The sequence below is a fragment of the Durio zibethinus genome, chromosome 21 (assembly GCF_047325235.1).
Source record: "Durio zibethinus cultivar Kanyao isolate XHJ-2024 chromosome 21, ASM4732523v1, whole genome shotgun sequence".
In the NCBI taxonomy this organism is placed as follows: domain Eukaryota; kingdom Viridiplantae; phylum Streptophyta; class Magnoliopsida; order Malvales; family Malvaceae; genus Durio; species Durio zibethinus.
Genome location: NC_143182.1, coordinates 22,523,893 through 22,536,962, shown reverse-complemented (window position 1 = coordinate 22,536,962; position 13,070 = coordinate 22,523,893). Strand labels below are relative to the sequence as shown.

Here is a 13,070-nt window from a genome sequence, read left to right as displayed (position 1 = left end):
ATTTCCATTCATCCTTAATATTAAGTGTTGCAACTATACTTACCTACATTTGTTCATCTTTATATTGGAACTAACATATCTATAACAACATTTGACTGATTGAATATGGGATTTAGTTCAAATAGTTCACTTATCTCTTGTTCATGCAAGAGTTGGTTCGATTCAAATTTTATACATAGATTAAATTCAATGTAAAATAGTAGAAATTAAATGTCTACGGAGAAGATTTTTGTCCCCAATCTTGTACCTCAAAACAAAAATCTATGTTAGGAAAGACGTTCGATTATGTCATCTACTAGCTAATCACTAGTAGGAATGTAGGATGTACCAGACTTCTTAATATGTTGTCTGACAAAGTGATAGTCCATGTCAAGAAACTTCATATATGCGAGAGTCAAAAATAGGATTTGAGCAAAGGTATGTTGCATATATGCAATGTGAGAGGAGGATGAGTAGCTGATATATTCAAATCAGATAAACCCTATTCTTTTAATTATGACTTTGGCTATTCCTTTAAAAATATGTCTCTCTTCACCTTCGTTACCATGTAAAGATCATTGCAAACTTATTATCTATGACGTAAAGATGTTGCTTTAAAGATTTGTCTATCACTTTATTTGAAATCAAACTATTTTCAAACTCTCAGATATTTTATTTTTAGTGATTTTGAATCATAGAATTATTTTTTTCATAAAAAAAGTACTATTTAGAAAATTGTATCCATAACTATATATTTAATTTAATAAAATTAAATTTTGACTTTTGATTTTTATTTTAAATTTTCGGGATATGAAATGTGTATACACTTTAAATTAAAATGAATTACATTTATTCACAATATCTATCAATATTAAAACATTACAAATATACTAAAATGAATTTGTGTTCAACTGTGGAGAAGGCAACTTCCTTGGACCTTCCCAAATTAAACTACATCTATGAATGAGTTAAACATATATAGGGAAGGAAAGTTAGTATAAAGTGCTTGCTAACAATGTGCACACAGCCAAAGATATGGTAAGAAAAAATAGTAACTTTTTCAAAAGCAAGCCAAAATCATTCCACCAACTAGCCTTAACCAACAAATATTTTTCTCTTGGTTTGCTCCTTGTTGAGAAAACTGCAATGGCCTTCTCCCCTGTGTCCTTTGCCATGAATCCATCCACTAATTTCTCATTTTTGGCTTCTTCATCCACCTCAAGATAAAAGCTACGCATTAAGAGAAGCACAAGCATGCAAAGGAAGGCACTTGCTGTCTTCTTACATGGCTTTGTGAAGGTGATGATTTCCATACACTTTCCTTTGGAAAATGAATTGAACTTTCTGAAGAAAGAATTTCCTTTGTTATATCTTGCCTCATCTGACTCTTCTTTCCCCATCTGGAACTGGAAGCTAGTTGCTGTCATTGGATTTTGGTGAACCTTAACTGTTTGAGAAGGCACTGTCTGGTGAAAGAATGTGTTGGCAACTTGCTGAGTTGAAACGAACATTCCATGATTAATTTTGATGTCCTCAACAACCTCCTCAAAGCTTGGTGAGCTTGTCAAGTCCTCCATATTGCCCTCGTCTAGAAAGTGCTCATCATCGATGAATCCTTGTGGAAAATCTTCGATTTCTGTATCGTTGATCCCACTGTCATTGAATCCATGTCCACTTTCTCCTACAACTTTATGGAACGAAATAGAATTTTTAAGCATTAGAATTAAGGAACAGGATCATATGACAGCGTCAATCATAATTTGCTACGTACCTTGAATCCTGTTGTCTTCATTTCTTGCAAAACTCGAAATATTTTGTATGGGCACAATCTTGCTTTCTTCCATAAAGCAGTACTGTGAAATCATATGAAAGAACATATAAGTAAGAATTCTGCGTTAAATTAGTATGTGTATTAATAAAGTAGTAAAAATGGTTTTAATTAGAAGAGTTGCCTGCTCTAGATCTTTGCTCGACATTCCCACCCATCTCAAATTTTCAACCATTCGATCTCCCTGACCCTGCACCTCACTTATGTCTATCGACCTTGTACTTGATTCTTCTAATGGTTTATTCATGTATTGAGGACAACTTATCTCGTTCACTTGATTTTGGTACATGCCTTTGGCAGCCATAAAGGTGAAATCATCGGGATTACTACAACTGCCACCCCAACCCCAAGCATCTTGATGTATCAGTTCCTGAGAAGCATGAGCAACCGAAAGAATTTCCTGCAATATATCCGCTTCATGTTGGGTTTCAGGCATTGGTGTTGTTCGCATCAGTTTATAGTTGGTGAGTCCAACTTGAGGGAAATCCTCAACTTCCAATGGAGGCAATGAAAACCGATGCTGTAACCTTGCACATTCTAGTGCCACATCCACCTGCAAAATACATAGTGAATGCAGCATCAATAAAAGGTTAAGTAGCAATTTCTGAATATATCTTTATTGTTGAAAAAGCTTACCTTAGATGGAGGATGTAAGTCCGTTGCATAGCTTGAAAAGGATGGATTAGTTAACCCAAACGCATCTTCGGACAAGGATTGCATCCATTTAACATCTCTTGCATCAGAAATGTCGATAGATGATCTATTGAGAACACCGGGTGAACATGTATCCAACGGGATTGCAAAACCGGAACTCTCTTCGCACCTACCCTCAGAATATAATTCAAGGCTAGAAGAATGCTCACTAGTGATCTGGATTTGATTCGCAGTTGTAGCAGGCTGGTAATGCTCCCCAATAATATTGGGGGCAGTTGCACTTTTCTTAAACACACGGCAAAGAGCATAAGCGTCCTGCAGGAATATTAGTAATTACTATATCAGATAAAATCATCAAACTAGGGAATGTGAATTGAAATAAATAATAATACTATAAGGCGTAAAAGTTGAGGAAATGATGAACTGACATTCAAGCCTGCGGAAGAAGGTTCACATTCTCGCTCGTCAAGACGATATTCATGCATAACCCAGTCGGTTCGAGAACCATGGGGAGCTCTCCCTCGATAGTAAACCAGGGTTTTCTTCATCCCGACAGCACGCATCTGAGAGTTCACTTTCCTATCTTTCCCTGTGGCTTTCCAATACCCAGATTTTGTTGCTCGATTAGTTCTTGATCCATTCGGGTATTTACGATCTCGAGGACTGAAAAAGTACCACTCAAGATCTTTGCTTGGTAATAGTGATTTTCCTGCAAATTAGTTTCATCAGTTTTTTGTTCACTCAATGCATTAAATTTTAAAAAAAAAGAAAAATGATATAGTTATAGATGTGAAAATATTAAAAAAAATAAAAAGAAGGGGGGTTCATATGCGTTGTAGAACAAGCAATCCATTCCTTTTTCGTTGATGCTTTTTTGAGGGTTCATATCCATTCCTTGTCTAGGGTTTTAAGCTATAACTTTAGGATGTTTGACCATAAAGCACATTCGGTGAAAAGAAAACAATCTTCCTCAAATCATTTTCTGAGATTCCCTTTCACAAAAGTGACAATATAATAAGTTTAAGCTTTGGATTTATTTATTCATAGAATATGGAATATATTGTGTATGAAGTAATTGTTGTTTCTCTAGCCCTGTACTTAAATACGGGAAATATTAATAAGATTCAAATACCTATCTCTGTGTGTGTGTGTGTTTTTTTTTTACTTTGTAGCATCTTGTGTTATAAAATGTGATTGAAACTTTTATATGAGAATGTGGATGTTATTACTTATAGTATGTGTCAAACCACAATTCATCCAATGAACCCAATAGTTCATGTGTTTAAACACAAGAAGAATGAACTGAACCTATGAAGATTATCTAAAACTTTGATGATGCCCTTTCTTTTTCCTTTTATTTTTGGAATAGCAGCCCTTCTTGATATTACTTTGTACGTGTTCGTTTCTTCAGCTGCTAATAAACATGAATGTTTTTTGTGTGCATATAATATTGCAAAACGAAATTGGCAATGAATATAATTAATGGGTGAGAATACCTGGTAAGTCCCAAGGCTCGCACTTGTAGAGATCCACTTCAGGGATGATCTCTAATTCAATCTTTCGGCCATTAATTTTTCTCTTGAGATAATAAACAACAAGCTCCTCATCTGTTGGGTGGAACCGAAAACCAGGCGGCAATGAAACAGGAGCCATCGTTTTCTTGAAGATCTTATTAATAGGACACACAAACAACTACTGTAAGTGCAAACCCTGGCCCTGGCTTTACGTGTTAAGAGAGAACGAGAGAGAGGGAGAGGGAGACAAGGACCTTTGAGAAATTAGAAGAAGATGCAAAGTATAGAGGAGGAGGAGGAGGAGGCCGAGAGAGAGAGAGAGAGAGAGAGTTTTGATATGAAGACAAAAAGAAGAAGAAAAAGTAAGAGGGAGGCGGCCACCCCCTTGGCTTTTGCTTTTCTTTCATTTGACATCATCAAATGATTCCTGCTATCGTTCCTTTGAAGCTTAATCCTTGCTTTCTCTTACAATTATCCCATGCTTCAGACTATGTCCTTTCTCCGAATCTCCGCTACCTCCACGTGCCTACACCCCTTTCTCCCATCCCATTCCATCTCAAAAACCCCCAGCATCTGACTAACCCTGCAAATCGAATTTCGGCTCCCTTTCTCCACCAATTCTCTCTTTTCTCTTGTATATTTTCCCATCATTTTCTTATCTACTGCTAATATATAGAGTTGGCAACTTAATTTCAACTCCAAAAATAACCCCTTTAAACTTCAAATTCAATTTGATTAAAAAAACAAAACAATTTTAATTTTAAATCGAATCTAAAATTACTTAAATTTATGATGGTAATATGCTTCCCCACCATCCAATCCATTGCCAATATAATAAAAATGCATGTACCACATGACATGAACCTAATTTTACAAACAAAACAAAAACAAAAACAAGCAAACTCATGATAACTGTACATGGGAAACATCCCCTATCTTAACCCTTTTGCTGCTTAATTAAATACAAAGGAAATTTCATTTACAGTGGCTACTTCCTCAAAACTTGTAGGTTGACAGTGACTGTCCATCCTATTTATGGTCGTTCAAGCTGGTGAAACCTCTGTCAAAGTAGTGAACATGCGCTTTTACAAGCACCAACTCTTTACTATTTGTACATGCTAGCTAGCTAGGTACAATTAGTTCACTGATCTTTCACTGATTTTGGTTTGAGTTAAAGTATCCTTCAATTCCATATTTTTGATAAACCGAAAGCTGATTATCCTCCCACCATTGCTCTGCTCCCTTCTCTGTGAATCGCTTCCGACTATGCAGCACAACATACAAATGAAATGCATTGAGATACAAATCAAATGCATTCAGATGCAACAAACTAAAAGAGCACAGCCAACCATAAGGAAATCTAAAGACAATGGAAACTAATGAAATAAACCAGGAAATAAAGATACATACATACATACATATATACATATATATGTATGCCAAATTATCCGGACTTTTTTATATGCATGGATTTCATTCATCAGTCTATAAATGAATGTATCGGTATCCATTTGTACGCATATAGATTAATCTCCAATTAGATGATATTTAAAGGGCAAGACCTAGGTGGAGTTCCTCATGAAATCAAAAATTTGCTGAACAGACATATATCCAAAAACTCAAAAGAATTTTAGTAAGCTGTGGTGCTTTATTCAGCTGGTATCAAATAAAAATTACATAAATTTTGTGTCCATTCATAGTTATTAGTATTATTTTTATATACTATTGATCTATACAATGAGCTCTATCAATTTATGGATTTTAATTCTTCAATTTATTATGATTTAATCTTTTTTAGTTGAGAACTTTACTTTAACTCTTAACCTATAGTTAAAATATAAATAAGATATTAGAAAATTACCTAAACCTCACTCGCTTGAGCCCCTTCTGCCCGCTTGCCAAAATTGTGAAGGTAACATACACCCCAGGTTCATATTGTTCGACCCATTCAACTTTCAAATCTGTACTTCGACTTTGCTCCGATTCCATTTGTGTGACATGTGAGTCCTGCAATGCTCTATCCTTGTCTTCAATTCTGTCTGATCTTGCTTGCAGGGATTTCAATTTATTAGAGAAAACAATAGGAGTTCCACAGAGACTGTCAACTTGTCTGTCTGTTGGTAATTTAACTTCCTGGGGTAAATGTGCCGCAATTAACATAGGATGCGCATCCTCAAGATTAGAGCTATCTGTGCTTAGAGGCACCATTCTAGGCAAATGAACATCAAATTTAGATTTCTGTTCTCTTGCAGCAGAAAATTTCTCTGACATTGAATGAAGCTGCAACAAAAATGTTCATACCAAAGCCATCAAACTTAAGAAAATGTGTTTTTCCATTAGGACCTTTATGAAGCAGTTGCAAGGTTTCCCATTGAGAATTTAGGTACAAAAAATAAATCCACATATATATATATATATATATAATAAAAGCACAACAGCTTTTGTTTATATAAATAATTAGGAAAGAGAAAAAAGACAAGATGCTTCAAATTGCAATTTTCCAACCAAACTAAAACTTCAATCCCAAAATGATTGACACAAGATAAATGAAAGTAATTCCTCAAATTGGCATAGTCCAAATTTATCTTAAATGAAAATAGCTTCTTCAGAATCAACTATCCCTTTCTAATACTAAATCACTGTGATTTTGGCTTATCATAAGCTCTCTTCATCCTTTAACTCTTTTCCATCTAAGCATCCTTAAACCCATGCACCTTCCACATGACCATACCATATAAAGCCACTATACATCCTTATTCTCAACCTTGACATAATCAGACGAATATGTTTTCCCTTCTCTTAAACTGGATATCAGCTGTACAAAACTTGTTGAATCCCTCACACACAAGCCCATCAAAATGAGTCAATAACGAATTCCTAAGTAGTCAAGAGTTTCTGACAATCTTAGCTCAAATTTTTGGAATAATCAGCCACATAATTTCCCTCCCTCAACTGATCAATTCTGCATCAACATACCGGTTATTTGAGGCAATCTGCTATCAATGCATCAAAACAGTGCCCATCAAAGCAATAAATTTAAATGAAAAATTATATAAGTACCCGTAATATGCAAGTATAACTGAGTTTTGAACAACCTTTAGATGGATTTCAACATGATATGAGTTCCAAAAACCTTTCACAATAACCTTAAAAGAAGAATTGGATAAATTACCCTTAATGCCAAAACTTTTATAAAGTCCTTTGCCGCTTTACATTTTTCAGCTTCTTCCTTGGCCAGAGACCAAGTATGCTCAATTTTTTGCTGACATTCTTGAATCTTTTGGCTTCCAATTTGGCATTGCATTTGAAGGTTTCTTGCCTTAGAATTGAAATATATAGATATTAGAAAAGTACAAAACCAATGTGGTATAGAAAAAACGTAATCGAACAGCCATAGAGTTTTATCTAAAAATGAATATGAACACAGGAAGAAACATTAAAATAATCAAGTAAAACATCCAATTCAAAGTCTTGAAGGCAAAATACCCACATGAAACTCAGTAGCGTACGTGTTACAATCCTACATATTATTTTTCCTTCTGCAGAGAGTAGGCATGGAAAGATAGTATAACAAATAAATAATTTAGTTTATAGAAGGGCATGTGCTGTTTGCCTAGCAATGCTGCGACCCATTTGTCTATGGAAAATATAGAGCACGCAAAATAGACTCATCAATGAAACCTTAGGGCCTTAATATATTATATTCCCTAGTTAGAACAGTAATCAAAACATGCATTTTAAATACTTTCTTAGCTTATCAAGAGTACACTACTAGCATGGAACAATAATGTACCATTAACAAAATATGGATAAATGAACTTCAAGGTATCAATATTGCAGAAGAAATCAATCTACATGCTGACAACAAAATTAAAATGGTCCAGGATTTGAATTTCAAAATCACAAATGTTCAAAAGTAAAGGTTTTCGATTTCATATCAGGTAGATAAATAGGTGCTAACATCCAGCAAAACTAGACTCTGTAGGCAAAAACCATATGCAAAACAATGTTAGTTAGCCACTATGTGTTTAAGCCCTAGAGAATAAGTAGGACAATCAGTTTAAATGATTTCAGGCCTAACAACAAGAGAATAACTACCTCAGCTTTCAGCCTTTGAACTTCTTCATTAAGCATCTTATTTGATTCAGGTAAATCTTTCTCCACAATTCTGGACTGGAGAACAGTAGATTTTGATTGCAAAGATGTCTTTTGCAAGGAATCTGGGTCAACTAAAGGAGACAGATTTCTAGAAAGAGGAGAACTAGCTGCAGAATTTTTACACTGAGGTGCTTCAAAGAGAACCGGGCAAGACACTTGGCCCCATCGTGGAGTAGCAGCCGAAAAATAAGAGACAGGTTCAAGATATTGTTGCTTTTTGCTTTGGGTCTTTGAGGTCTTCCTCTCAGAATCTTGGTTTTCTTCATAAGTTGAATGCTTAAATGAAAACAATCGGCTCTTTGAAAGGATCACTTCCTTAGCATCTGCCTCATCATGAAAAGTTCTCTGAGGAGTCAATGGTTGCCTTGTCGTTTCGTTCTCATGCTTTAAAACCTTGCTTGAATTTGGGATCTTTTGTAGACGATTAAAGCATGGATTACAAACACGAGAAGGCTTGCTTTTATTTGGTGCTAATGATGCATTTACGACCTTCTTGCTACTACATGCATGACAGAACAGAAGACCACAATTGTAACAGTTATGCTTCTTCCTGGCAAACCCAAATGACATTTTGCATCCTCTACAAGCTGACTGATCGTTAATAGTGATAGGTTTGTGTAAACAGATTGCTGCTGTTAAGCTTGACTCACAAGCTATACTTTCAACATGCCGGTCTCTCAACGACTCAACTAAAGTTGGTGTGTTTCTATCTTCAGTATCACCTAATCCTAACTGTCCATTAGTACCCCTCCCCCATGTATAGATGCGTCCTCCTAATGTCAAGACAGCAACATGATATGAACCTGAAGAGATCTCCTTAACAACTTCTTGTTTTAGCTTCCCTTCTACAACAGTGATGGATTTATCCTTGGCTTGTGGATTCCCTAACTGTCCATACATCGCACTTCCCATTGTATAAATTGTACCTGAACTAGTGAGTGCAGCTGTCAGCATTCTTCCACAAGAAACTTGTACAAAATCAAAATCCACTAGCTGCACAACACATGTTGGTAAAAGCTTTCTCTCTCCATCTGCATGCCCTAGCCTACCTTTATCACCATCTCCCCATGTGAATAATTTTCCACCATTAGCGCTGAGCTTGTTACGATCAGTCATGATTTCTGCAATAGCAGCCGTGTGCCATGGTCCACAAGAAACGGATTTTACCCACAAACCCTTAAGAGACTCAACTTCTTTTGGTTGCAACAATCTTTGTGTATTCCCATGCCCAAGAACTCCAAAAGTTCCATCACCGTATGTAAATAATTGCCCAGCAGTGGAAACAATTGCCATATGCCACTCTCCACAAGAAACACTAAGCACATTTATACCATCCAGGGGACCAGAAATTTTATGTGGCAACCATCGGCTTGTATTTCTCACGTCAGCAACTAAATCCGTGCCATGAAAATCACCACCCAAACAATACAGTTCACCAGATTGTGTCAAGGCACATGTTTGATACTCACCACAAGCAACAGCTTGTACAGCAATGCCATTGAGGGATTCAACTAGCTTTGGATAGCTGATATCAATGTTAATCTTGTGACCGAGCCTTCCACCATCTCCATCACCCCAGCAAAAGACTTCACCCTGTTTCGTAACTAGAGCAGCATGTCTTGCTCCCAGAGTTATGCGCTGCACATCCAACATTGTTGCAGATTCAAGCAATTTAGGCAACACAGCATCTGTTTTCAACCCATTGTGAATCCCAGAGCTACCAGGGGCACCACAAATATTTCCTTCTGCTACCCCTTCACCCCAGATCATGACATCCTTTAGAATTTCATTCTTCTCTATTTGCGTAGAGCAATGAGTAGGTGTAGCAAACCTGTGAGATGTATTCTTTTGAAATTCTGGAGCTGCATAATTGATTCCCCACCGCTTGCGACTATCTGGCTCAATATATGGAGAAGTTGGCATTAAGTTATCCGTTACATTTTGCATCTGTGACAAGTTTGATTCGGAGGAATAAAAGCTATCAGAAGAATATGATAAGCCATCAGAAAAACACCTCTCTGAAAGTGACAGAGAAGGACTGCCGCATAAGCTCCGTACCTTCAAGATTTAGCAAACATAATAAATTATGTTGATGAAAGTTTATGGGAACAAAAAGGAGTCGCATCTCTAGTGGCAGAGTACTGAAGTTAAGGCATATGAAACCTGAGAAAATTGACTCTTATTCTCCAAAAGTCCTAGATTGTGCTTTCTTCGAATAAAACCAGCAGGACTACTGATACAACTTTGTGCCCCCCTACAGCTCCTCAAAGCAGTGATTGATCGGCCGTTGTTACATCTGGATATCACAGCTCTCAAGCCCACAAACCAAGAATCAGCCTGTTCTTTGTCCTTGCATATCTATGTAAGAGATAGCAAAAGAAAATTCAGCTGTCAAATAATGCCAGGAAACAGTATAAAGTGGAGAAAATATAGAAGAGGAACTCCAAAGATTACCAAATTTAGTGAGCGTTCACCATTAGCGTAAATAAGTGAAATTGACTGCTGCTCCTTCTCTGGTTGGTGGTGCCTTTGAAAATTTGCCTGCATTATGTCAAACCTCCAATCATGTAAATAAAAACATCATCCAGAATCACCGATACAAAGTAAAACCAGCAACAATCACGTACGGTCTTCTGCCCAGTCACAATCTTCATAACAGAGCTCAATCTCAATTGCCTTTCCTCTTGTCCTGAATACCAAATCAGATATTTCTCATCCTGAAATACAAATCAAATTTGGCTATTGATCAAGATTAAACAGAAGCAGATTACAGTAGTTCTAGTAGAAACAATTATGCAACTAAAACTGCTATTATGATTAATTTTAAGAACCAGAAGGAGAACTAGCAGATGCAGTCTAAGTCACATTTCAAATCTTCCTTTGATACAAGCGTCAGCAGCATGTGCATAAGCCAAAGTTAGGCAATTTCAAAAGCACACTATGTAAATGGGATATTCACCGTACGATGGTTCAGAAGATTCAAGCGTCCCATAACATATCTGTCACATCAGAAGTAAAAGATAGTCTTGGATATTGAAATTTTGATAGCCCCAGTGCCACCCTGTTATGTCAACTCTAATCTAAAGTTCTCTCCTCTCATTTCTAGAGCTCATATGCTTAACTACTCAATTCGGGGTTAGAAGTTGATATTCTTCTTTCGCCCCTTTTCCTTGTTCAAACTAGGACACTTCAAAATTAAACCAATGATAATTAATTTATGGTAACAAGTATTCAGATAATGAGTTATTAAGGATGATAAAAATTAATGACTTTAGGATGTGTAATCCTGGTGGATGCGTGCCATAATTTGTTCAAGAGGCCATCTAAAGAAACACCATCCTGAGGCGAGCAATCCAATTAACAAGAGCTCAATAACCCTTACCACTCCATCAACACTTCTCATCATCTATACTGAACACCATGAGAAACTAGTTCTCTGCTAGTTTTATCAAAGGGTTAATGTCATGAATGACCCCTCAATCATAGTGAAATATTTAATGTAGTACTTGAATTTTAAAAATCTCTAATATTGTATTTGCATTATAAATATGTTAACTAATGTGATACTCACCCCTATTTTGCTCCAAATGATGACAGGAGGCTGACAAATACCTTTCAAATATCACATTAGTTAACAGATTCATGGTTTAAATACCACATTAGCGATTTTCAAAGTTCATATATCATATTGAATATTTCATTATTGTTCAGGGGTCATTCGTGACATTATCCCTTTACCAAATAGTATGCCATCCTCCATTTTTATTATGTATCTAAAAAGAGAACTACACTAGGGCCTCAATTATAAAAGTCATTACCCATGTTCACTCATAAACTGAATTTTCTTCCACTCATCATCAATAATGTTTTAGTTAAGAGCCTCATTACATGAAAATATAGCAGTTGAGCAAAAAAATGATTCTTCCATTTCGTTTGGTAAGTAGTGATAGTCCGATAGAAGCTATTCAGTACAGCATTAAGAAAAAAAATTAACAGGCAAAAGAATCCTGGATCTGTGCAGCTGCACAATTATCTAGCAGCAGAAGGGATGAAATTGCAAACAAGAGAAATCAAGTTATTGTTGCATCATCCAATAATAATGTTCCAGAGGAATGAACATGTCTTAGAGTTTGTTTGAAAGGAAGAAGAGAAAGCAATGCCCACCGTAGAAAGCCTAAAAGGACAAAGTTTAGGCTTCCCCCTTCTACAACACTTGAGAAGATGTGCGCCCTTCTTCATTGCCAAAATTGCCTGAAACATAAACACAACAGTTAAAGATTGAAAGGCAATGGAAATAGCCGAAAAGAGAAGAGGAAGGGACCTGTTCAACGTGTCTGTCAAAAGGAAGTAGTGATGCTATAGAATCTGCTTCACCCATTTTTAAAAAAAAAAATTTAATTTTATTTTATATTTTGGCAGAGAATTTCATTTCATTGGAAACAAAAAGAGGAAGAAGCGGCAGAGCAGAAAGCAGAGAGCAGAGAGCAGAGAATAGAATGAGAAGAGAACGAAGTGATAAATATAAAAATGGGAGTTGAGTTTGTTTAGTTGGTTGGTTTCCCCACAAGGAAACCTTAACTTTCACTTTCACTTTCATTTTCACCTTGCGTGTTACTATCTATAATTATAACAAACACACGCACACACTATAAATTTCCCCAGAGACACAGATATAGACATTGTCACAGACAGACAGAAGCAGACATTTATTTTATATTTAAATTTATAAGACAAAAAATAAATATAATGTTTTCTTTTCTTCTCTGGCACTCTTTAGTGCATAATTACACACATTTTATTAAGTTTATATGGGATTTGGTAGTCTGTCTGTCTGCCTGTCTGTCAAGGCTAACAACACTCTAACAGTCTATACTTAACCTCCACTCACTCAGTCCCTTGTATTTTACTAGCTTTTTTTTTCCATCATTTTCTTTCGT

At 36.1% G+C, this 13,070-nt stretch overlaps 2 protein-coding genes across 3 annotated transcripts; both read right to left on the bottom strand.

The window, feature by feature from the left end:
• Positions 1 to 814: 814 nt before the first annotated feature.
• On the bottom strand, positions 815 to 4,282 carry NAC028 (NAC domain containing protein 28). The gene is made up of 6 exons (XM_089750397.1): positions 3,958 to 4,282; positions 2,890 to 3,170; positions 2,444 to 2,776; positions 1,932 to 2,360; positions 1,751 to 1,832; positions 815 to 1,666 (listed from the first exon to the last, which is right to left on the bottom strand). Exons 1-6 carry the CDS (start codon positions 4,112 to 4,114, stop codon positions 972 to 974), a joined length of 1,977 nt encoding a protein of 658 aa, XP_089606523.1. The 5' UTR covers positions 4,115 to 4,282; the 3' UTR covers positions 815 to 971.
• Positions 4,283 to 4,737: 455 nt separating this feature from the next.
• Positions 4,738 to 12,601, bottom strand: LOC111305818 (Regulator of chromosome condensation (RCC1) family with FYVE zinc finger domain-containing protein). 2 transcript variants are annotated; one of them, XM_089750714.1, is made up of 9 exons: positions 12,455 to 12,601; positions 12,298 to 12,384; positions 10,761 to 10,850; positions 10,588 to 10,674; positions 10,297 to 10,491; positions 8,074 to 10,191; positions 7,148 to 7,294; positions 5,837 to 6,255; positions 4,738 to 5,239 (listed from the first exon to the last, which is right to left on the bottom strand). In XM_089750714.1, the coding sequence occupies exons 1-9, from the start codon at positions 12,509 to 12,511 to the stop codon at positions 5,128 to 5,130; spliced, it is 3,312 nt and encodes a 1,103-aa protein (XP_089606840.1). In that variant the 5' UTR covers positions 12,512 to 12,601; the 3' UTR covers positions 4,738 to 5,127. The 2 variants fall into 2 exon arrangements, with proteins under 2 accessions (XP_089606840.1, XP_089606841.1); XM_089750715.1 differs by having other exon boundaries at positions 8,074 to 10,080.
• Positions 12,602 to 13,070: the final 469 nt, after the last annotated feature.